This window comes from Stomoxys calcitrans, chromosome 4 (assembly GCF_963082655.1).
Source record: "Stomoxys calcitrans chromosome 4, idStoCalc2.1, whole genome shotgun sequence".
In the NCBI taxonomy this organism is placed as follows: domain Eukaryota; kingdom Metazoa; phylum Arthropoda; class Insecta; order Diptera; family Muscidae; genus Stomoxys; species Stomoxys calcitrans.
Genome location: NC_081555.1, coordinates 14,124,143 through 14,149,533, shown reverse-complemented (window position 1 = coordinate 14,149,533; position 25,391 = coordinate 14,124,143). Strand labels below are relative to the sequence as shown.

The following is a 25,391-nucleotide window of genomic DNA, read 5'->3' as shown; positions in this document are numbered from 1 at the left end:
TTTCCATGCCATGCTAAAATTGTTTCGAGGTTTATGTTATGTGACTTTAATGGAACGTGCCTAAAAGTAGTTTTGTAAGCGGAATAATAGTAAAGGAATGTTCAGACATGAAGGGGTACCTCGGAGGTACTTTTGAAAAGCAAAAAATGCAAATATACGTGGTATGATGACCAACAACTGGACCAATGCTGCCTTGTAGTTCAATGTTCATCCAAAAAGAACAAAATAATGAAGGTGGGATTCAAGGACATCTTGAACATGATGCACATATGCTATGCAAGGATTTGAAAGATAATTAATGGGTTATAACTATGAAGCCATATTATGTAGACCACATCGAAATCCTTAAGATGCAGTTGGCTTTACCAATATGTGCCTCAAAACTGAAGTTGTATAAATATGATCAAAGTAGACACTAGCTTTCAACACTGTATCTCTAAATATTTACCACTTACGACAACATAAATGTATGTCAAACACAAAGTTCTTTCTCCTTCCTTCCTATCCTTTATGGTTAACAATTTGCAGTTTAACATTTATTATGTCCGTTTCCGGTTGGAGGAGAAAATGTGAAAAGTTACATAAATCATAGCTAAGGTTACAAATGGCTTTGGCATTCCTCCCAAACGTGCAACGAAAAGACCATTCTATTCAATGACTTCCCCCAGATTCCCTAAGGGAATTGTGTGTAATTAAATATCCGTGTACCTCACAAAAGTAGGATGTAACAATGAATGACATTTATTGTAGGTGTTTAAGGAAGGACATGCTGACTTGAGTTTCAAGTCAAATAACATTGCTAGGTAGGTGTCAGTCATTTGCTGACACGTAAACAGCCTTCTCTTATTGTAGGTGTCAAATGATAGGTTATCTGTGTTTGCCTTTACTTTTCTACTTTGACAGGAGGAACAAGAAACAAGGAGGTTAATAAAAAGCTAACGGAAACACGAAAAGGAAAAAAGTTGCATCACAAATTTAATATTTAATTAGCAAATCCATCAATTGCTAAAGAAAAACCTTATTCAGCCAGGCTGAATTAAAGTTTTTCTAAAGAAAACCTTATTCAGCCAGGCTGAATTAAAGTTTTTCTAAAGAAAACCTTATTCAGCCAGGCTGAAATAAAGTTTTTCTAAAGAAAACCTTATTCAGCCAGGCTGAAATAAAGTTTTTCTAAAGAAAACCTTATTCAGCCAGGCTGAATTAAAGTTTTTCTAAAGAAACCCTTATTCAGCCAGGCTGAATTAAAGTTTTTCCAAAGAAAACCTTATTCAGCCAGGCTGAATTAAAGTTTTTCCAAAGAAAACCTTATTCAGCCAGGCTGAATTAAAGTTTTTCTAAAGAAAACCTTATTCAGCAAGGCTGAATTAAAGTTTTTCTAAAGAAAACCTTATTCAGCCAGGCTGAATTAAAGTTTTTCTAAAGAAAACCTTATTCAGCCAGGCTGAATTAAAGTTTTTCTAAAGAAAACCTTATTCAGCCAGGCTGAATTAAAGTTTTTCTAAAGAAAACCTTATTCAGCCAGGCTGAAATAAAGTTTTTCTAAAGAAACCCTTATTCAGCCAGGCTGAAATAAAGTTTTTCTAAAGAAAACCTTATTCAGCCAGGCTGAATTAAAGTTTTTCTAAAGAAACCCTTATTCAGCCAGGCTGAATTAAAGTTTTTCCAAAGAAAACCTTATTCAGCCAGGCTGAATTAAAGTTTTTCCAAAGAAAACCTTATTCAGCCAGGCTGAATTAAAGTTTTTCTAAAGAAAACCTTATTCAGCAAGGCTGAATTAAAGTTTTTCTAAAGAAAACCTTATTCAGCCAGGCTGAATTAAAGTTTTTCTAAAGAAAACCTTATTCAGCCAGTCAAAGTTTCACTATAAAAAACTAATGTGTCCAATAAATCAAAACTTTTATCATTTGTCATGGCAATTTTCACTCTTATCATTAGCAAATAGCAAGCGAATTACATACTGTGAACCATTTGCACCCCATGTTAAATGCCATTTCCACTTCTGATCTTTAATTCTTTTGGTGTGTCTAAAAGTCTATCTCCATATGCCACAAACTATTTGACGCTCGTGATTAGTGGTCAAAATTGTTGAGATAGTTTGATGAAATATTTTTACAATTTCTCCGCAATAGAATTTTACATGAGAATTTCTAGCAACAATGACAATAGCGAGAATAATTTGTACAAAAACCACAATGACGACTGGCATACGTTGATTTTTTTAGTTTTGAAATAATTTCGAAAGCATTCCATTGGCAGGTGTAGAGGGGTTTCGAGCTTTGTACGTCATACATGACTTGACAGCCCTTGAAATGAGAGACTTGAAATGTTTTGGAACAATGAACTTTAGGGTGATACTATTTTGCATTTATGCAAGAGAAAATGATGATGAAGGAGGAAATACGGATTATAATTCAAATATAATTAAAAATGGAAGATAATGGGGAAAATATTATGTCGATGGGACATAATACAAAGCATTACATAATTGAATATTCAAGCTAAATAAGAAGGTTAAGAATGTTTCTCTAGCATCTGATTTTGAAAATGAACACCGATGTTCAGAAAGAAGTCGAGCTTCCAAATAATCGCTTACTTACGGTCCGTCCGTCTTAAAAAGTGGCAACTAGCTACTGACGTCACAATTGCTGACATTGGCCAAAACTAATTCCTAATCTGTTGATTCTGCTGATACCAAAAATAAAGGCCGTTTTTCGATATAGTGTTTACCTTTTGATATATCGCCAATTAACGTTCCGCCCATCCGTCCTTTATAGAAAATTTGACTATCTTTTTTATATCTTTTATACGGCATGCACAGTGTTAACATAGCTGCTGACGTCAGAATCACTGACCGTGGTGAACACATGTTCACAAATTAGAAACACAATAAGTGGAACAATTATTCATAATTAGGTCGCTTCCAAAAACATAATAAGTGAAATCAATGATTAATCCAAAATTAATGAGACCTTCGTGCAAGTGTAAATGGATTGAGGAGAAACCCAAATGAAAAGTGGAACGAAATCAAGGACAAATAAAAGAGGAAAAAATTGTAAAGGAAGGTCAAACACAAGGTAAAGACGAAAGGACAAAGAAAATTATCTAAAAATATTCCGCAGTTTATTCATCCTGCCATTCATAACAATCCCTTAAACCAAAAGAAATATCCCCACTATACTCATAGCAGGAAACTTATTGTAAAATTCAATACAGAGAATGTCTAGCTTTAAGTCTCATCACATTTTGTTTCATTCATAATTGTATTGCTATAAATACCAAAGCAAATATCCTTTTACAAGCCAAGTGTTTTAATTTTTCCACTGAAAGACAGCTGTATGTTCTCAGTGGGTGAAAACGAGAAAAGGGTGGTTAAGAATGTACAAAGGTAATAAATGAAAAAAATTTGAAATAACCAAGAAACATTCTTTCCATAGAAAATTTTTTTACTGTCGGCTAGACAAATTTTCTACAGAAAAATTTTCTGTCAGACAAATTTTCTATACATCAAATAGCGGAAATCGTGTGACCGTTAATTGTTCTATCAAAAAATTGTCGGTGAGACAAATTTTCTATAGAAAAATTGTCGGTGAGACAAATTTTCTATAGAAAAATTGTCGGTGAGACAAATTTTCTATAGAAAAATTGTCGGTGAGACAAATTTTCTATAGAAAAATTGTCGGTGAGACAAATTTTCTATAGAAAAATTGTCGGTGAGACAAATTTTCTATAGAAAAATTGTCGGTGAGACAAATTTTCTATAGAAAAATTGTCGGTGAGACAAATTTTCTATAGAAAAATTGTCGGTGAGACAAATTTTCTATAGAAAAATTGTCGGTGAGACAAATTTTCTATAGAAAAATTGTCGGTGAGACAAATTTTCTATAGAAAAATTGTCGGTGAGACAAATTTTCTATAGAAAAATTGTCGGTGAGACAAATTTTCTATAGAAAAATTGTCGGTGAGACAAATTTTCTATAGAAAAATTGTCGGTGAGACAAATTTTCTATAGAAAAATTGTCGGTGAGACAAATTTTCTATAGAAAAATTGTCGGTGAGACAAATTTTCTATAGAAAAATTGTCGGTGAGACAAATTTTCTATAGAAAAATTGTCGGTGAGACAAATTTTCTATAGAAAAATTGTCGGTGAGACAAATTTTCTATAGAAAAATTGTCGGTGAGACAAATTTTCTATAGAAAAATTGTCGGTGAGACAAATTTTCTATAGAAAAATTGTCGGTGAGACAAATTTTCTATAGAAAAATTGTCGGTGAGACAAATTTTCTATAGAAAAATTGTCGGTGAGACAAATTTTCTATAGAAAAATTGTCGGTGAGACAAATTTTCTATAGAAAAATTGTCGGTGAGACAAATTTTCTATAGAAAAATTGTCGGTGAGACAAATTTTCTATAGAAAAATTGTCGGTGAGACAAATTTTCTATAGAAAAATTGTCGGTGAGACAAATTTTCTATAGAAAAATTGTCGGTGAGACAAATTTTCTATAGAAAAATTGTCGGTGAGACAAATTTTCTATAGAAAAATTGTCGGTGAGACAAATTTTCTATAGAAAAATTGTCGGTGAGACAAATTTTCTATAGAAAAATTGTCGGTGAGACAAATTTTCTATAGAAAAATTGTCGGTGAGACAAATTTTCTATAGAAAAATTGTCGGTGAGACAAATTTTCTATAGAAAAATTGTCGGTGAGACAAATTTTCTATAGAAAAATTGTCGGTGAGACAAATTTTCTATAGAAAAATTGTCGGTGAGACAAATTTTCTATAGAAAAATTGTCGGTGAGACAAATTTTCTATAGAAAAATTGTCGGTGAGACAAATTTTTTATAGAAAAATTGTCGGTGAGACAAATTTTCTATAGAAAAATTGTCGGTGAGACAAATTTTCTATAGAAAAATTGTCGGTGAGACAAATTTTCTATAGAAAAATTGTAGGTGAGACAAATTTTCTATAGAAAAATTGTCGGTGAGACAAATTTTCTATAGAAAAATTGTCGGTGAGACAAATTTTCTATAGAAAAATTGTCGGTGAGACAAATTTTCTATAGAAAAATTGTCGGTGAGACAAATTTTCTATAGAAAAATTGTCGGTGAGACAAATTTTCTATAGAAAAATTGTCGGTGAGACAAATTTTCTATAGAAAAATTGTCGGTGAGACAAATTTTCTATAGAAAAATTGTCGGTGAGACAAATTTTCTATAGAAAAATTGTCGGTGAGACAAATTTTCTATAGAAAAATTGTCGGTGAGACAAATTTTCTATAGAAAAATTGTCGGTGAGACAAATTTTCTATAGAAAAATTGTCGGTGAGACAAATTTTCTATAGAAAAATTGTCGGTGAGACAAATTTTCTATAGAAAAATTGTCGGTGAGACAAATTTTCTATAGAAAAATTGTCGGTGAGACAAATTTTCTATAGAAAAATTGTCGGTGAGACAAATTTTCTATAGAAAAATTGTCGGTGAGACAAATTTTCTATAGAAAAATTGTCGGTGAGACAAATTTTCTATAGAAAAATTGTCGGTGAGACAAATTTTCTATAGAAAAATTGTCGGTGAGACAAAATTTCTATAGAAAAATTGTCGGTGAGACAAATTTTCTATAGAAAAATTGTCGGTGAGACAAATTTTCTATAGAAAAATTGTCGGTGAGACAAATTTTCTATAGAAAAATTGTCGGTGAGACAAATTTTCTATAGAAAAATTGTCGGTGAGACAAATTTTCTATAGAAAAATTGTCGGTGAGACAAATTTTCTATAGAAAAATTGTCGGTGAGACAAATTTTCTATAGAAAAATTGTCGGTGAGACAAATTTTCTATAGAAAAATTGTCGGTGAGACAAATTTTCTATAGAAAAATTGTCGGTGAGACAAATTTTCTATAGAAAAATTGTCGGTGAGACAAATTTTCTATAGAAAAATTGTCGGTGAGACAAATTTTCTATAGAAAAATTGTCGGTGAGGCAAATTTTCTATAGAAAAATTGTCGGTGAGACAAATTTTCTATAGAAAAATTGTCGGTGAGACAAATTTTCTATAGAAAAATTGTCGGTGAGACAAATTTTCTATAGAAAAATTGTCGGTGAGACAAATTTTCTATAGAAAAATTGTCGTTGAGACAAATTTTCTATAGAAAAATTGTCGGTGAGACAAATTTTCTATAGAAAAATTGTCGGTGAGACAAATTTTCTATAGAAAAATTGTCGGTGAGACAAATTTTCTATAGAAAAATTGTCGGTGAGACAAATTTTCTATAGAAAAATTGTCGGTGAGACAAATTTTCTATAGAAAAATTGTCGGTGAGACAAATTTTCTATAGAAAAATTGTCGGTGGGACAAATTTTCTATAGAAAAATTGTCGGTGGGACAAATTTTCTATAGAAAAATTGTCGGTGAGACAAATTTTCTATAGAAAAATTGTCGGTGAGACAAATTTTCTATAGAAAAATTGTCGGTGAGACAAATTTTCTATAGAAAAATTGTCGGTGAGACAAATTTTCTATAGAAAAATTGTCGGTGAGACAAATTTTCTATAGAAAAATTGTCGGTGAGACAAATTTTCTATAGAAAAATTGTCGGTGAGACAAATTTTCTATAGAAAAATTGTCGGTGAGACAAATTTTCTATAGAAAAATTGTCGGTGAGACAAATTTTCTATAGAAAAATTGTCGGTGAGACAAATTTTCTATAGAAAAATTGTCGGTGAGACAAATTTTCTATAGAAAAATTGTCGGTGAGACAAATTTTCTATAGAAAAATTGTCGGTGAGACAAATTTTCTATAGAAAAATTGTCGGTGAGACAAATTTTCTATAGAAAAATTGTCGGTGAGACAAATTTTCTATAGAAAAATTGTCGGTGAGACAAATTTTCTATAGAAAAATTGTCGGTGAGACAAATTTTCTATAGAAAAATTGTCGGTGAGACAAATTTTCTATAGAAAAATTGTCGGTGAGACAAATTTTCTATAGAAAAATTGTCGGTGAGACAAATTTTCTATAGAAAAATTGTCGGTGAGACAAATTTTCTATAGAAAAATTGTCGGTGAGACAAATTTTCTTTACATTAGTTGCCATTCAAACAAAATTTCGGTTGATTCTAGCTTTGCTGTCAAACCCTTTGCTGGGTTACCCACCTCCCGTCATTAACGAGCCTATTCACAACTATTAATAAAGTTACTTTATAAAATATTTAGATTACAATACGTCATAAATTACAAGCAAACAACCTTTACGCCAGCTGCCAACTTAAGCTAAATCTACAGCTGTTAAGGTGGGTGCGTGGCGTATAGGTGACACTTTCTTGGTGGGTAAGCGGAGCGGCGCCACAACTTAAACTGCGTAGGCAAGTCAGCTACTGGTCGTATTAATTTCAAGGGAATATTGATTTAAGAAAATTGGGCCACAATTTGATAAAATTCCCCACACGGGGTGAAGGCAGGTAAATGTGCTCAAAATGAGTGAATGCTCGACAAAAATGCCGAACCACAGATGTAATGAAAATAATGTGTTAAGTCTACCCCATTATATCAGCCGCATGGAATCTTGAAACACTATCAGAAGGTGTGTACAGATTGCATCACATTATCACACTTGCTTAATAAGTGTTTTCTTGTCATAATTACCTTTTTTAATTTTTACAAAGTGTTTATCTTGTAATCATCAAATTTCGTTGCGACTTCGTTGTGTGACTAATCGACTCCATTTATGTTCGACAAATTGGCGTAGACCTCCAAAAATTTTATTGAACCTTCTCCTCATTCAATGTCAAGACCTAACCAAGCTGTTTGGTTGGCTGTCTTTGTCTATTCCATTTTTTGTTCGTTCAATTGAATTGAATATTTGAAGGCAAAAAAAAACTAAATTTTTATGTGTTCTGTGACAATTGTGTGTGCTTTTGAATATGAACTGTTTGCAAAGTGTAATTAAATTTTCGTTCAAATTTACTCAGCAGAAAATAGAAAAAGATACATAACAGAGTTAATTGATACAAAAGAAAGATGTAACAGTGTTGGTTATTAAAACTGAATAAGAAAACGGAAAAAAACACTAAGTACAAAAACAAAAAAATATATATCTGAGCAGCAATTTTTCTAAAGAAAATTTGTCTCAGCGACAATTTTTCTAAAGAAAATTTGTCTCAGCGACAATTTTTCTAAAGAAAATTTGTCTCAGCGACAATTTTTCTAAAGAAAATTTGTCTCAGCGACAATTTTTCTAAAGAAAATTTGTCTCAGCGACAATTTTTCTAAAGAAAATTTGTCTCAGCGACAATTTTTCTAAAGAAAATTTGTCTCAGCGACAATTTTTCTAAAGAAAATTTGTCTCAGCGACAATTTTTCTAAAGAAAATTTGTCTCAGCGACAATTTTTCTAAAGAAAATTTGTCTCAGCGACAATTTTTCTAAAGAAAATTTGTCTCAGCGACAATTTTTCTAAAGAAAATTTGTCTCAGCGACAATTTTTCTAAAGAAAATTTGTCTCAGCGACAATTTTTCTAAAGAAAATTTGTCTCAGCGACAATTTTTCTAAAGAAAATTTGTCTCAGCGACAATTTTTCTAAAGAAAATTTGTCTCAGCGACAATTTTTCTAAAGAAAATTTGTCTCAGCGACAATTTTTCTAAAGAAAATTTGTCTCAGCGACAATTTTTCTAAAGAAAATTTGTCTCAGCGACAATTTTTCTAAAGAAAATTTGTCTCAGCGACAATTTTTCTAAAGAAAATTTGTCTCAGCGACAATTTTTCTAAAGAAAATTTGTCTCAGCGACAATTTTTCTAAAGAAAATTTGTCTCAGCGACAATTTTTCTAAAGAAAATTTGTCTCAGCGACAATTTTTCTAAAGAAAATTTGTCTCAGCGACAATTTTTCTAAAGAAAATTTGTCTCAGCGACAATTTTTCTAAAGAAAATTTGTCTCAGCGACAATTTTTCTAAAGAAAATTTGTCTCAGCGACAATTTTTCTATAGAAAATTTGTCTCACCGACAATTTTTCTAAAGAAAATTTGTCTCAGCGACAATTTTTCTAAAGAAAATTTGTCTCAGCGACAATTTTTCTAAAGAAAATTTGTCTCTCTAAAGAAAATTGGTTGATCCTACTTGTCTGAAAAAAAATTCGTTCTTTAAGAATAAAAATTGCCAAAATTATTTTCAACTTAAGTATGTGTTTGCTTCTTTTATGTTCGAAAATACAACCCATGCTGAACTTCTTTTTTATTAAAAAAATCTTTCGGCACCGCCTTTGTTCAGCAATTGAATAATAAAAGTGATTGTGGTTTAAATCACATTTAAGTTTCAAGTATGTGTCCGTAAAAGCTGAAGTGGTAACACTTCCCTTTTCTTGCATCCTTTTTAATACTATTTGCCCAAAATACCACAAAGAAGGAAGCCCGCATAAAATACCCATTTATTGCAAGGCCACAAGAGGACAGATTCTTCGATGCCACAACATACAACACTTGGTTTGGCTAACTGTGTACAGATATGGTTGATGATAAGACACCCCTATCCCAACATTCCCTTTAAGGATGTGCTGGGTTGAACGCCCATTAATTTTGTGTGTGTTTGTGGTGTTTGCTCCTTTTGCAAATGACCAACCGGGCGTATGAATAATAAATGTGAACAGTTTATATCTACTTGAAAAACTCCAAGGGAGTTCTTACCATCGTAATCTGGTAGTGGTGACGTTGGAATTGCAAAATTCTCACGCATGCTAACAGTGTTACCGTTCAAGGGGTTTTGAAAGGTGAAATTTCTTAAAGAAATTCAATTTGCGAAAAAATAAAATAAAATAAAATAGGAACAAATATTTAAAGAAATATTCTATGGAAATAAAATTTTGAAAAAAAATTCTATAGAAAAATTTTTATATAAAAAAATTTTAAAAAATTTTAATTGTGACTTATATTTTATCTCGAGTTCTTATAAACATTAAAAAATGGCAACATTGTCTCTGAGTACATAAACAACCCAAGCAACTGTCTTCTAAAAGTCTTGGGGTTTTAGTGGCAATCATTCAATGAAAATCACATGGCCCCACTCAACAATGTTTAACATCTTTCTAGGGGACTTGGCAAATACCATGTGCTAGATATATTGAGTTATTCACTCTCATCGATACAAATGTTGCGAAATGTTTCATTCTGGTCCTTATTTCATTTGCCTTGCTGCCTCTCAGCTAAATGTGGAGGAAGAAGGATAGTGTATGAAACTTATTGCCATTGATTTTACGAGCATGAATGGGGTTGTTTGTGAGTTGAATGTATGAATGTTATGGCCCAGATAAGCTATTTCTATTAGTAAAAGTTATTCGTATTGATTTAAATGACACCAAGGATACTAAAATGAGGCTACACAAAAGGGTCAATGGGTGTTGCGTTCATATTTGTTTCGCACATTAACACCATACACTAGAAAAATTGTCGTTGAGACAAATCTCCTTTAGAAAAATTGTCGCTGAGACAAATTTTCTTTAGAAAAATTGTCGCTGCGGCAAATTTTCTTTAGAAAAATTGTCGCTGAGACAAATTTTCTTTAGAAAAATTGTCGCTGAGACAAATTTTCTTTAGAAAAATTGTCGCTGAGACAAATTTTCTTTAGAACAATTGTCGCTGAGACAAATTTTCTTTAGAAAAATTGTCGCTGAGACAAATTTTCTTTAGAAAAATTGTCGCTGAGACAAATTTTCTTTAGAAAAATTGTCGCTGAGACAAATTTTCTTTAGAAAAATTGTCGCTGAGACAAATTTTCTTTAGAAAAATTGTCGCTGAGACAAATTTTCTTTAGAAAAATTGTCGCTGAGACAAATTTTCTTTAGAAAAATTGTCGCTGAGACAAATTTTCTTTAGAAAAATTGTCGCTGAGACAAATTTTCTTTAGAAAAATTGTCGCTGAGACAAATTTTCTTTAGAAAAATTGTCGCTGAGACAAATTTTCTTTAGAAAAATTGTCGCTGAGACAAATTTTCTTTAGAAAAATTGTCGCTGAGACAAATTTTCTTTAGAAAAATTGTCGCTGAGACAAATTTTCTTTAGAAAAATTGTCGCTGAGACAAATTTTCTTTAGAAAAATTGTCGCTGAGACAAATTTTCTTTAGAAAAATTGTCGCTGAGACAAATTTTCTTTAGAAAAATTGTCGCTGAGACAAATTTTCTTTAGAAAAATTGTCGCTGAGACAAATTTTCTTTGGAAAAATTGTCGCTGAGACAAATTTTCTTTAGAAAAATTGTCGCTGAGACAAATTTTCTTTAGAAAAATTGTCGCTGAGACAAATTTTCTTTAGAAAAATTGTCGCTGAGACAAATTTTCTTTAGAAAAATTGTCGCTGAGACAAATTTTCTTTAGAAAAATTGTCGCTGAGACAAATTTTCTTTAGAAATATTGTAGCTGAGACAAATTTTCTTTAGAAAAATTGTCGCTGAGACAAATTTGTCGCTGAGACGAATTTTCTTTAGAAAAATTGTCGCTGCGGCAAATTTTCTTTGGAAAAATTGTGGCTGAGACAAATTTTCTTTAGAAAAATTGTCGCTGAGACAAATTTTCTTTAGAAAAATTGTCGCTGAGACAAATTTTCTTTAGAAAAATTGTCGCTGAGACAAATTTTCTTTAGAAAAATTGTCGCTGAGACAAATTTTCTTTAGAAAAATTGTCGCTGAGACAAATTTTCTTTAGAAAAATTGTCGCTGAGACAAATTTTCTTTAGAAAAATTGTCGCTGAGACAAATTTTCTTTAGAAAAATTGTCGCTGAGACAAATTTTCTTTAGAAAAATTGTCGCTGAGACAAATTTTCTTTAGAAAAATTGTCGCTGAGACAAATTTTCTTTAGAAAAATTGTCGCTGAGACAAATTTTTTTTAGAAAAATTGTCGCTGAGACAAATTTTCTTTAGAAAAATTGTCGCTGAGACAAATTTTCTTTAGAAAAATTGTCGCTGAGACAAATTTTCTTTAGAAAAATTGTCGCTGAGACAAATTTTCTTTAGAAAAATTGTAGCTGAGACAAATTTTCTTTAGAAAAATTGTCGCTGAGACAAATTTTCTTTAGAAAAATTGTCGCTGAGACAAATTTTCTTTAGAAAAATTGTCGCTGAAACAAATTTGCAATAGCATTTGTTCTTTGTTTTTCTCTATGTAGGTCTTATATGCCATAGATTTTTTTTATTAAAGTAAGGCTTTTATTGCAACACAAGGACCATAAAATGCAATATAAATTCTTCTAGAGATTTACCCTAGACAATGAAAAGGATATTAACAATGACTTTAAGAAAAGTACATAGGGGAAACAAATACTAAGCTTCAAGATATTGATGTTGGTTATGTCAAACATGAGTCTTATTATAGATTTAGCATTCATATAAGTCTTATTATAGATTAAGCGTTCATAAAAGTCTTTATAGTTGCCTTGACATTTTCTCCCGATTTTTATTAAAATATATTTTTTTATAATATAATAATTCAATGTAAGAATATGTAAGAGTATAAGTACAATAAATTATTTGGCAAACTTACCCAATATGGCACGCAAATGTCCTTCCAATGTCTGCAATATTGTTTGCTTTATTTCGCTAACACTCTTGCCCAGAAATTGTTCACTGGCGGTGCCCAAAAGTTCGTCAGCCTGATGATGAAAATAATAGACATTCATCATCTGCATGAAATAGCCATTTGGGAGATTTTTTTGTTTGGTTTGGTTTGATATGGAATGGAAGAAATTTTTATTGTTAGTCGTTGTTATTGTGGTGGTTCGTTAGCCATTGTCGTTGAAGGATGTTTAGGTTTTGGTTACGCAGTTATTCAGTTATATGTACATATACATAATACGTTGAGATATTTATATATAAATATATATATATATATGTTTTATACATAGATTATTGTAGTTATAGATGTTGGCATTGATGTTGATAGTTTTGTTTTGTTTTTTTAAGATGCGATGTTTATATGATGCAGGAGCACATGATGAGAGTTTTGTATTTTGTTAACAGATACAACAGCATTAAGCGTAACAACAAAGGACACACCACACACGCACGCACCAACACACAAACACACAACAAATGAATCCATCAAAACAATCAGTTGGAACAAACGGAAACGGAAATAGTTGTGTGTTGTGCCAAACAAAGTTATAGAAGAGAGGAAAAAAACAAGAAAAAATATATATTTAGCATTAAAATATTTAACATTACTATTTACGGCATATAGGAGAGTATTTAAGGGATGAGCGTTAAAACGTTAAGGCGGAAGTACTAAATCTTAAAAGTTTTGTGTGATAAAAAAAAATATCTATAAGCGGTCAAAAAATGTCGACAAGTATTTTTAACAAACAAAACGGCTTGAAATTGACATGTAAGGCATTTACTTTTATTCAATTTAAAAATGAACAAATTTTTGAAAAAATTTTTTACAAATCGAAACAGAAGTTGTTTCTTGTCTATTAAAGCATTTTTTCTTTTTAAATTACGAGAAAAATCAACGATCGGTTTATATGAAAGCTATATGCGGTTATTTACAGATGTAGGCCAGAGGCAGAGTGGTTGGAAGTTATCACTGAAATGGTTGTGCTAAATTTGAACCAAATCGGTTAATAATTGTGCCCTCTAATATGTCAAATCGGCACATCAGTTTATATGGGAGCAATATAAGGTTATTAACCAATTTTATGAACTTGCGACGAATGTTGGAAGTCCACACAAAACACTATGTGAAAAATTTCAGCCAAATCCGATAATTGTGGCGCCCTCTATAGTCCCAAAGAGTTAAGAAGGCCTATCGGTTTGTATGGGAGCTATATCAAGCTATTGACCAATTTGAACCATACTTGCCACGAACTTTGAAAGTCAAACCAAAATACTATGTGCAAAATTTCAGCCAAATCAGATAATTATGGCGCCCTCTAGAGGCTCAAGAAGTTAAGTAAACAAATCGGTTTGTATAGGAGCTATATCAGGCTATTGACCGATTTGGACCATACTTGAGATGAGTATTGGGAGATGTAACAGAAGTTATTGGTCAAAATTTCAGCCAAGTTGAATAGTATATGCGCCCTCTAGGGGCTTAAGAAGTCGAATCGACAGATCAGTTTATTTAGCCTATTAATATCTGCCTGACTATACTTTACATAATTATTAAAGGTTATTATAGAAGCGCCCTCTAGGGGCTCAAGAAGTTGAGTCGGCACATCAGTTTATATGGGAGCTTTATCAGGTAGATGACTGATTTGGATTATACTAGGTATGAATATTGGATGTAAAAAAAACACTATGTGCAAAATTTCAGGCAAATCGGATAATAATTGCGCCCTCTAGTGGCTCAAATAGTCGTATCGCCAGATAGGCTTATATGAGAGCTATATAAGATTATTGAGGCTTAAGATGTCAAGATCCAAGATCGGCTTATATAGCAGCTATATCAGGTTATGTGCCGATTTTAACCACACTTAGCACAGTTTTTGGAAGATCATAAAAAAACTCTTCATGCTTAATTTTAGCCAAATCGGATAAGAATTGCGCAATTTAGTGGCTCAAGAAGTCAAGATCCCAGATCGGTTTATATGGCAGATATATCAGGTTATGAACCTATTTGAATCATACTTAGAACAGTTGCTGAAAGTCATTACAAAACACTCCATGCACAATTTCAGCCAAATCGGATGAGAATTGCGCCCTCTAGAGGCTCAAGAAGTCAATATCCCAGATCGGTTTATATGGCAGCTATATCGGGTTATGAATCTATTTGAATCATATTTAGCACATTTATTGGAAGTCATAACAAAACACTTCGTGCAAAACAACAGCCAAATCGGATAAGAATTGCGCCCTCTAGAGGCTTAAGAAGTCAACATCCAAGATCGGTTTATATGGCAGCTATATCAGGTAATGAACCAATTTGAACCATACCGATCTCCCGATTTGACTTCTTGAGCCATTACAAGCCGCAATTTTTGTCCGATTTGGCTAAAATTTTGTATGTGATGTTCCATTATGGCTTCCAACAACTGTGTCAAGTACCCATATAAACCGATATCCCGATTTGACTTCTTGAGCCCATACAAGCCGCAATTTTCGTTCGATTTGGCTGAAATTTTGCATGTGGTATTCCATTATGGCTTCCAACAACTGTGACAAGTACGGTCCAAATCGGTCTATAACCTGATATAGCTCTCATATAAACCGATCTCCCGATTTGACTTCTTGAGCCCATACAAGCCGCAATTTTCGTTCGATTTGGCTGAAATTTTGCATGTGGTATTCCATTATGGATTCCAACAACTGTGACAAGTACGGTCCAAATCGGTCTATAACCTGATATAGCTCTCATATAAACCGATCTCCCGATTTGACTTTTGAAGACCCTGGAAGCCGCAATTTTTGTCCAATTGGGCTGAAATTTGGCATATAATGTTCTGTATTCTTTTTATTCCTGTTTTAAAACAAGGAGAACCGAACCTGTATTCTAAAATTTAGTATTTCCTTATTGTTGACGCCATTCCAAAAATACTCAAATAAATATTATATGTATACAATACTAGATAGACAAAGGAATTATATGCAAAATAAAAATTATATGTTATCTGAAGAAATGGTAAAAATTTAATTGTAATTACCCTCTAAATATATTAAAAAAAAATTTATAAAAACTATTATATTTTCATGAATAATGTTTTTTTTTATTTTGCATATAATTCCGTTGCCTAATAACAATCATACAGGGCCTAAAAGCTAAGGAATGCCTTTACATAAGCACACGCAACATAGAGCTTCCATTTATTTTAGATAAATCATTTCAAGTTTTTAAGAAGCTTTAAATTACAATATAAATATTTTTTGGAAAATTATTATAAAGGAATTCCCTTTAATTATAATTTTATTTTAATAAAAAATTATACATATTTAAATGAGTTATATGTATGATTATTAGTTTTTCTGTTATATGTACATGAGGTATAGTGATTGGTATGTACTATATGAAAATTAAATATAGAAAAAAAACACAGAAATATATTTTGCACATAAAATAGCAAAATATTAAAAATATGAAACAAACAAATTAAAAAAAAAGTTTAAACAAATGTTTCTTAAAAAGGAAAAATATAAAAAATGTGTTAAATTATTAAAAAAAATCAGTTTTTATTACCTAAAAATAATGTTAGTGAGAATGAAGTGTTATAAAAATTAACAAAAAATAAACATTTATGAAACATACCTTTAATATAGATAAAAACATTTTACAAAAACTCAAAACTACGGCAGTGAATACTCCAACAAAAGTTCAGGGACAATCAGGTACATAAAAGAAAATAAAAAGAAAATCAATATGAAGTAAAAAAAATAAAACTAAACAGAAAAAACTTAAACATTGTATGACGAAATTATTTTTTTTTAAATAAAAAAAGTTTTATTAGTGGACTTTTTGACCAAAAAGGTGGGAAACCTTTATTAAAAAAATTACGATCATTTATAATTTTTATTTTTATTAGAATTAAAATTTTTTTGTTTTTTATTTAAATTTTTATAATTTTTTTTTTGTTTTTGGAGAATAATATTTGTCTAAACTTACGAGTTTAGACTTACATACATAACATATTTTAATACTTGAATTTTGCGATACTATGTTGACTAACTCACTCAATAGTTTTAAGACCATTGTGCACTATTGTGAATTAACAATCTAGAGTTAAGATATTTATTGGCAAGTCATGAAGAACAACTTGGCCCACTTACTTCGTAGCTAAACAAAGGTGAGCACATAAAGTTTACCCAATAAAAACATACTTGAAGTTTAACTCCCACACTCTTTCTTTGTTTTCTTATCTTTGCCCATAACCTGCCCTTCTATGAGATGTTATGTTTGGCAAAGACCTCAATCCTTAAATCCCTTCTATACCATTGAAGCCCCTCTTGCTGTCAGAGTTGATATCAACGACCAACCCCCGCACATACAGTCCACAACCACTACAGACATCGGTACAAAGCACCATTTGTTTCTTCCTCAACCTGCAGCTTTCGTTCCGATTCCCTCGTTCTAAGCCCCAACATATTTTTTATACATATATGTTCACGTATATATAGTTTATCTTCTATTACAGAACTAAAAAAAATCCTTCTACAAGAGAAATTATGGATTTTTTAACCATGGAATTTGATATATTAAAAGGCGCTGTGCACTATTAAAAAAATTACATTCCTTCTGTATGGGGTTTAAACAACAGTTATTCGCAAGGCGAATGGCTTACCCTTTGTATTTTTTGGATTTCGAATCGGTATAGTAGAAGATCAGTCTCTATTTGGGGCAACATAAACCCATAAAAACGGTGGTAGTAACCTATTTTGCTTTTTAAACTGTAATTTCAACTTATCTGCTTTCCAGAAGTACTTTCAAAGTTTACAATACAGCAAGAGAATATCGATATTCAGCTGTAACCTCAAAAATGTTGTAAATGCCAATGTGGTGAAATTACGACATTTCACCACATCCATCCTATCAGCAAATTTTAGGGCCCCACACTCCTGTAGTTTAACATTCTGCACAAGATAAACTGTACAAGTCATTTCGGACTATTAGTATATATGTATGTGTATTGGGCTCTGCGATCGCTAGTCATGCATTATGAGAGTAAGTTAAGGGCACCCACTTATGACTGTCTCAGAGCTGCGTATTTTATGTACATTTTATTATTAAGAGGAAGAGAGATATAGACAGATAAACAGAGAGAGAGCAAGTTAGAGAGTGCATATTAGGTTATGTACCTAACAAATTAAATAGTGTGGGGTGAGGAGTTGTAAAGCACAATTCATTACTTGCAGAAGAGAGGAAGAGAGAGTTTGGCAGTATTGTTACTGTATTTTCAACATATGAGTCCATCGCAAAATTTTGATGAAGTGAAGTTAGTAATGCATTTTTAGTTCATAAAGACAGTGAGCTTAAATGTGCCACAAGTTCACCTATAGAACGATAAAAAGATAGCTTGTGGCGTCGGGTTAGTAGCCCATTATCCGGAAAACTTAAAGAAATAACTTTGAAAAAACAAAGAAGAATAAAAATGGATTTCCCCTATGTTGACGACCCCGCAAACATTTTAAGTACCATGATTTGCGTATCTGCACCTGGAATGTCCGCACTCTTTGTAGAGAGAGTGCAGTATACTCACTGGCGAATATATTGGAGAAGTAGAGGGAAGACATTACTGCCATACAGACAGGGTGATGGCTCGGGAAGGGCTACACAACAACACTGAGTGGTGACGCCCTATATTATAGCTGCCGTGAAACGAGGCATGAATTTGGCTGTGGATTTCTGGTTAGTCGGAGACTGAAACACCTTGTCTGTAGGCTAACCCTGGTAGATGAGAGGCTAGTCACAATCCGCATAAAGGCCTAATTCTTCAATATCAACCTTATTTGCTCCCATACCCCGACAAAGGATATTTTCTACGAGCACCTAGAAAGAGAATATGACCTCTGTCCCGCCCATGATATTAAAATCGTTCTAAGAGATTTAAATGCGAAAATATGGAAGGAAAATAACTTTAGTGCAATAGTCGAAAAAATCTAGCCTACTCGAAAAAACTTGCGATAATGGATTGAGGCTAACAGATTATGCCGCGACAAAGAACATGGTGATAGCAGCACCGGATTCCATCATCGGAGGATTTACACGGCCTCATGGCTGTCATCAGATCAAAATAGATCATGCTGTGATAGATGAAAGGCATTCAACCTGCGTGTTAGATGTACGATCGATCTGAGGGGCGAATATCGATTCGGATCATTACCTTGTTGCAGCAAAGGTTCGCACACATCTTAGTGTGGCGAGAAAAGTACGATCTGACACACAAAGAAACTGTACGTCGGAAAACTGAAAACACAACAGGTGACAACGGCATGTACCACACGGCTGACACAATTGCTTGAAGAAAGCACTCGCTGTCCCGCTAGTATAGCAGTGCAATGGCAAACCATTGGCTACTCTATGGAAAGAGCCGCAACATATCTTCTTGGGTACCAAAAGCCTCCCCCAAGGAACCCATGGTACGACCAGGAGTGCCAAAAAGCTACTGAAGCCAATAATGCAGCATACAGAGCAACACTACAGTTAGCATCGAAAGAAAATGAGAGAGGAGAAACGTCTCTTTCGCAAGAAGAAGAAGGAAATGGAAAGACGTGAGTGTGATCGAGATGCTCAGGAGCCAGAATGAAGTCCGAAAATTCTAGCAAAGAAGTAAACATCTAACCGATGTCTTAGTTACAGACACATCCTTCTGCAGAGACAAAGAAGAAAATCTGGTAATAGATACAGATAGTGTGCTGAGAATATGGAAATAACACTTTTCCCAGCTGCTGGTATCCGACGATGGTGGCCATGAGTATATCGCAGAACCAATCCCTGATAATGGTATAGAATGTGTACCACCTAGACAAAAGAAAGTCCTCGTAGCAGTAACTCGGCTGAAAAACAATAAAGCAGCAGGAGCTGATGGATTGCCGGCTGAACTGTTTAAGCATCAGCTAGTCTGTTCAATTTGGCTAGAAAAATGGATACCCGATGATTGGAACCTCAGCACACTATGTCCCGTACAGAAGAAAGGGGACACGATGGTATTTACTTTATGAAAGTTTAAAGTCCAAAGTCAACGAAATAATTGGGCCCTATCAGTGTGAATTTCAGCCAAATCTGGTGAAAATTCAGGTTTATATGGGAGATTTAATAGTTTCACAAAATTTTTTGTTGAAATTTTTAAGCTGTTTAAAATTGTTGACCCTTGTCAAGCCAATTTTCTCACAAAACGTGACCTTTTTTGACGAGAAAAATTTTACAATATTTAACTAAATAGTTTTGTTTGTTCACTTTAGGAAAATCAAAAGTGCATTGGGATACCTTTTTCCTAGCCCGAGCTAGAATGTTTCAAAGACATCGCTACTTTTGGATATTTTTCTGCTTACTCATCCTTAATGGGTTAATGTTTAAATGTTTGAGAGCGACCGAGAGAGAGAGAGAGAAGCAGAGGTCATTAGAAAGAGTGTGCTCAATGATCAAATAAGAGATGAAGAATCTAATATACTTCCCCACCTATTTCGATAAGAGTTAAAATGAAGAGTAACGTTCAGACTTCTATGGAGGTGTTGAGTATAATAGAGGTGGTTGTGGTATGTGCCCAGTAAGAGTGGTGAAATGGTGAGTAGGGCAAAAATTAGCTAAGGTTGCAGTTTATTAAATGTTTGAAAGTGACGGAGAGAGAGTGAGAGAGCGAGAGAGAGAGAGAAGTAGAAGTCATTAGAATGAGCGGGCTTAAAGATCAAATAACGGATGAAGATGAATGTGATATAAATTCTTTCCCAAACATATCGATAAGAGATGAAAAGAAGAGAAAAGTTCAGACTTCTATGCCAGTGTTGAGTACAAGAGAGGTGGTTGTGGTATGTGCCCAGTAAAAGTTAAAGTGAGGAATATGGTAAAAATTAGCAACTGTTGCAGTTCTTTGAATATCAAAGAATAATGAAAAACGAATATGGCGAGCTGCTATGCTTTTATTGGTGGGTGAAGGTGGGCTAACATATAACTATTAAGTGACAAGTTTACAACTTGTATACCATTTTGCCATTTCAGCCTATTTATCTGTCTGAAAGTTTACTTTGTACTTTGTAAACGCTTTATTATTGCGCCACGTTATATGAATCTAATAGATATATGAAGAACTTGGACTAGGTTGAACTTGAAGGGTTTTTATTTGGTTTATTTCATTGTATTTAGAAGTAGCTATATTCTTTAAATTTATAATTTTATTTTTATTTTTTTTTTTTTTTCAATTTTAAAAATTTATAAATTTATTTTTTTTTTTCATTTAAAATATTTCATTTTGTTTTATATCTAAAATTAAAGTGGTTCGAAAATGGATGACTTTAATTTTTTTTTTTCAAGTTTCAATTTTTTTTTTATTTTTTTAAGAATTTTTTTTCATTTTAGTTACGCATAAAAAGATGTGTAGAAAATATCTAAAAGGAAACAATTGATGGTAAACAATGAATAATGCAAATCATACCTCATCGTCCACTTTTCCATATTTGCTTGACTGAAAATAGTGTATAGAAAAGAAAAAAACACACAAATAATACAAGATCGATTTTTTTCAAAAGAAAACAAAATGAATACTCAGGCAGGTAAATAAGCTACATTACAAAAATTTATAAAATAAATAATATGAAATAAAATAAATAATATATAGGAAAAATAAATAAAAAAGATTTAATAAATGAATTTTGAAAATTGCAAATTTTATTCCACAACGAAAAATTCTTTTTTAATTTAGTTTTCAATTAAATTTAAAGTCTATATTTTTTTAATTATTCAACTTTTATTAATTATTAATATTTTGAGTTCACATAAACATTTCAGTTGAACTCATAGAACAGAGAAAATTCTGTATGAGTTTTTATTAAAACATATATTTCGATTCTTGAATACGTCCCAGTCTTTAGAGTCTCACATAATAAACTTGGACCTACAAATATTTAGTTTTCACATGAAAGTTTACTTTCACATGAAATACCAGCTTAGTGTCTTACTCACTAGAAATCAGTTGGTTTATAATGAAAATAATGAGAGCAACCATATGAGAAATGATGTCTCGAAGAATACTTTGTTGGTACAATGATGGACTTTAGCCTTCTATGTGATACCAAGATTGGATCTGATTCTGTCTTCAATCCGTAATTTGAAGATTGAATGTGATACATTCTCTTGGCGATCAATTTTATTTTACAGGTCTTAAAAAACTTTAAAAACTCAATTGTCATCTTTTTGGTGGTATGCACAGACACTATAAAAATTGCTTTTAATGAAATGCCAAATTTCAGCTCAATAGGATATACCACATGACATTCTATGATGTGCTTTCAGCGATGTCCAGCTCCTTACGGTAGCGCTGATGGCAAGTGACACGTATTCTTATTCTTTTTGTTTCAGTCATTGTTGAGACAGCAACGAACAAACATGCGTAGGGGTATACGCATTGTTTTTCAGTTTTTATTTTAAAAACAATTATTTTTGAGTTTATTTTTGCAAAACACTCCAAAAAATGATTTTTTTACATATCAAGAGAACTAAAAATACCTATAAAGGAAATTTCACGCATACACTCACATTTTCATGATTTAAGAGAACTAGACAACATAGACTGTATTTAATACTCCAAATACTTCAGTACTCTTCCATTTTGCATTTAAGAGGGAAACGTTTTCATCTCATAAGTATCTAACCTCTTATCTTAAATTTTCATATTTAAAGCATACTTTTAGGCACTTTCCTAAAATTTTGGGCAAAATAAAATAAATTCAAAACCAAAAGGGTGCGCAAATAGTACTTACAAATTTTGGACAAAAAAGGGAGTGTATATTTTTACTACATCAAATTTCTAGATCTAATTAAAAAAAAAAACAACCAAAAAAATTTGGGGGGAAATATTCTTTGCAACTTACATTGTTCTTATTACATTCTCTTGGTGTTGAGAACTATAACAAAAAGTTTATCCGATTACCAAATGAACAGAGAAAAAAATTCACACAAATAATTATAGATTTTTAAACTTTTAGAAAAAATTACAACAACAATATGTTTTTTATTTTGAAAAAAGAGAAAGATATATTAAAAATTGTAAAGTATTTTGGTTATAGAAAAAATTCCAATGATTTTGAAAAAAAAAACTAAAAGCCATCATGCATAGTTGTACATACAATTTGAAATAGGGTGTTTTGTTTTGGTTTATGTTTTTTTATTAGTAGTTTTTGTTCACACTTCTCTTTGAGAATAGATAAATTTTAAAAGATAATAATTAAAATTACAGTTGTATTATGATTATATTTAAATACTAATTCATATATTTTGTTAAAAATAAAACAATAATAACCGTATTCATATATGTTAAAGCTTTTGTTTTTGTCAAAGTTCAGAGGAGTTATTTTACCACCTACCTTCATAATTTTACACTGGGCCACTCCTGTAACTGTGAGCGGTACACCCTGAGAGGTTTCAACACTTTCGCACATGGGATTAAGGGTCATGACATTCAAGGAAAGCCGTTGCACATCTGTGACCAGCCACCAGGCCCAAGCCCAACCGCCCACAATGGTGCGTTTTTTCGTAGAACCACAACAGCCACCTAGGAGAAAATGAGGGAATGGGGAAAAAAGAAATTAAAATAAAAGTTAAATAATTTTACAAAAAAAAAATGTTGATAAAATTTTCTATAAGTATAAAATGGCATTTTTTACAAAATTTGGATATACCAACAATTGACATTTTTTTCCTATACTCGTAGATACCTCCCTTATTATTTTCCATGCGCAAAACCAGCGCCTCTTACAATTATCGAACCGAGCCCAATGGAAAAACCTGCAAGGCTGTTGAAAATCAACAATGCCTTTGGGGTCGTGGCCAGTGCATAGGAGGCTCAGGCTCCACCAATGGTATGATCTATGTAAGAGGCAGCAGAGCTGATCATGATCTTTGGTGTAACCAAGGCATTGAGGGATGGTGCTACAATGATGTCTTGCCTTATTATGAAAAACCCATAACATAACAAGGCACTGCCAGCAACCCCAAAGGCTTTGTGCGACTTAATCGCTTGCCAAATTTTTTCGACAATGAACGAGTTTCCATTATCTCTCAAGCCTACGAAGAACTAAGACAGCCTCGTATAACAGAATACATCGAAGACAATTATGTGGGTTATGGCGTTCCGGGTGTGCTGATGGAAAATGGCCATAGAGTTAGCACGGGAAAGCAGTTTTTGGGCCGAGTCTCCAAACGACCAAACTTGCAAGTAATCAAAAATGCCTATGCTACCAAATTACATTTCGATCGCACTCAACAGAGGGTGGCTTCAGTGGAATTTGTTGTACGACAAAAGTTGCCTATGAGAGTCAAGGTCAAGGGCGAGGTTATACTCTCCGCAGGTGCTGTGGAGTCTCCCAAGTTGTTAATGTTGTCGGGCATAGGGCCTGCTGAAGTTTTGAGACCCTTAAATATACCCCTCATACATGATTTGCCCGTGGGCCGCAATCTACAAGATCATCTTATGCTGTTTATGTTTTTACGCATGCCAGCACCAAAACCCCAGGCCACAGAGTTCCTGGAAGCCACCTATCAATATTTGATGAAAAATTCAGGAGTTTATAGTGAAATGGGTACAAGTCCTTTGGTGGGTTTCATAAAAGTGGACAGGCCTCCAACATCTGTTGCTCCTGATATGCAATTACAACACATTACCTTTCCCAGAGGCAGCACTACTCTGATCGATTTCTTTGTCAGCTCAGCAGCCATGAGGAGAAACTTTAAGGAGGTGTTAAGAAAACAAGTAGAGAACTATGAGATACAGTCCATAATATTGTTTTTACTTCATCCAAAATCTAGAGGCTCCCTAAGCCTAAGATCTCCTTTGTACCAGGAACCTCCAAAAATTGAAAATGGCTATTTAAACGATCCAAATGATTTGGAACTTATGATGAGTGGTGTTAGTTTTATTGTCAATTTAACTCAAACTTCTTCATTTAGGGAAAAACAAACGGAAATTATTCGTATGCCCCTGCCAGAGTGTGATAAATTTGCTTACTACTCCTTGGACTATTGGCGTTGCTATATCTCGTATTTTACCACTAGTGGCATACATTATGTGGGTTCGGTAAAAATGGCTTCTAGCCAGGATCCCAGTGGTTGTGTGGATAACCAGTTGAGGGTAAGAGGTGTACACAATTTGCGTGTGGCCGATGGCTCTGTAATACCCTTTTTGCCTTCGGGTAATACTCAAACGCCCATGATAATGGTGGCTGAGAGAGCGGCGGATTTTATAAGGAATCAATGGACAAGTGGATGATAGAAAATGAAAGAGGATATTTAAAGCTTATAAAAAACTGGTATAAAAAAGAATAAATGACAAAAATTATTTAAATTAAAAAACTGGTATAAAAAAGAATAAATGACAAAAATTATTTAAATTACAAAAATTATTTAAATTAAGGAATATTATAATATTTAATAAACATTATGTTTTTCCAACTACCTGTTGCACAGTGTTATGTGTACTGTGAATCAATTTTATCGCAGTAAGTGTATGTGTAAATACAAGATGGGTGTATGTGAGTGTACAAATACGATCAGAAGAGGCAGAAAGTGAGAGAGAGATAGAGCTACCTTAACCAAAGTGAGTGCCGTTTACTCATCGTGTGAAAAGGGGCATAGTGAGTATAATTGTTAATTACTAAATGCAAGTATGCTTGTCGTACAGCAATTACCAGGCATCTTACATATGGCATTAACGAAAAATTACAATCCAAAGGTTTTGTTCATGGACCTAAGCAAGAATGCTGTATTGGTTTCCACCAAGACTTAT

General features: G+C 32.7%; 1 protein-coding gene across 2 annotated transcripts in view; it reads right to left on the bottom strand.

The window, feature by feature from the left end:
* LOC106085769 (flotillin-2) overlaps window positions 1-25,391 on the bottom strand; it is a 163,582-nt gene that overhangs the window by 39,615 nt on the left and 98,576 nt on the right. Inside the window, exons 3-5 of one of the 2 annotated variants that reach the window (XM_013250176.2) lie at window positions 22,975-23,162; window positions 21,048-21,077; window positions 12,518-12,626 (exon numbers count right to left, since the gene is read on the bottom strand). In XM_013250176.2, coding sequence (XP_013105630.2) covers window positions 12,518-12,626; window positions 21,048-21,077; window positions 22,975-23,162 — 327 coding nt within the window. The remainder of the gene's footprint in view (window positions 1-12,517; window positions 12,627-21,047; window positions 21,078-22,974; window positions 23,163-25,391) is intronic. The other variant, XM_013250177.2, reaches the window with a different exon arrangement.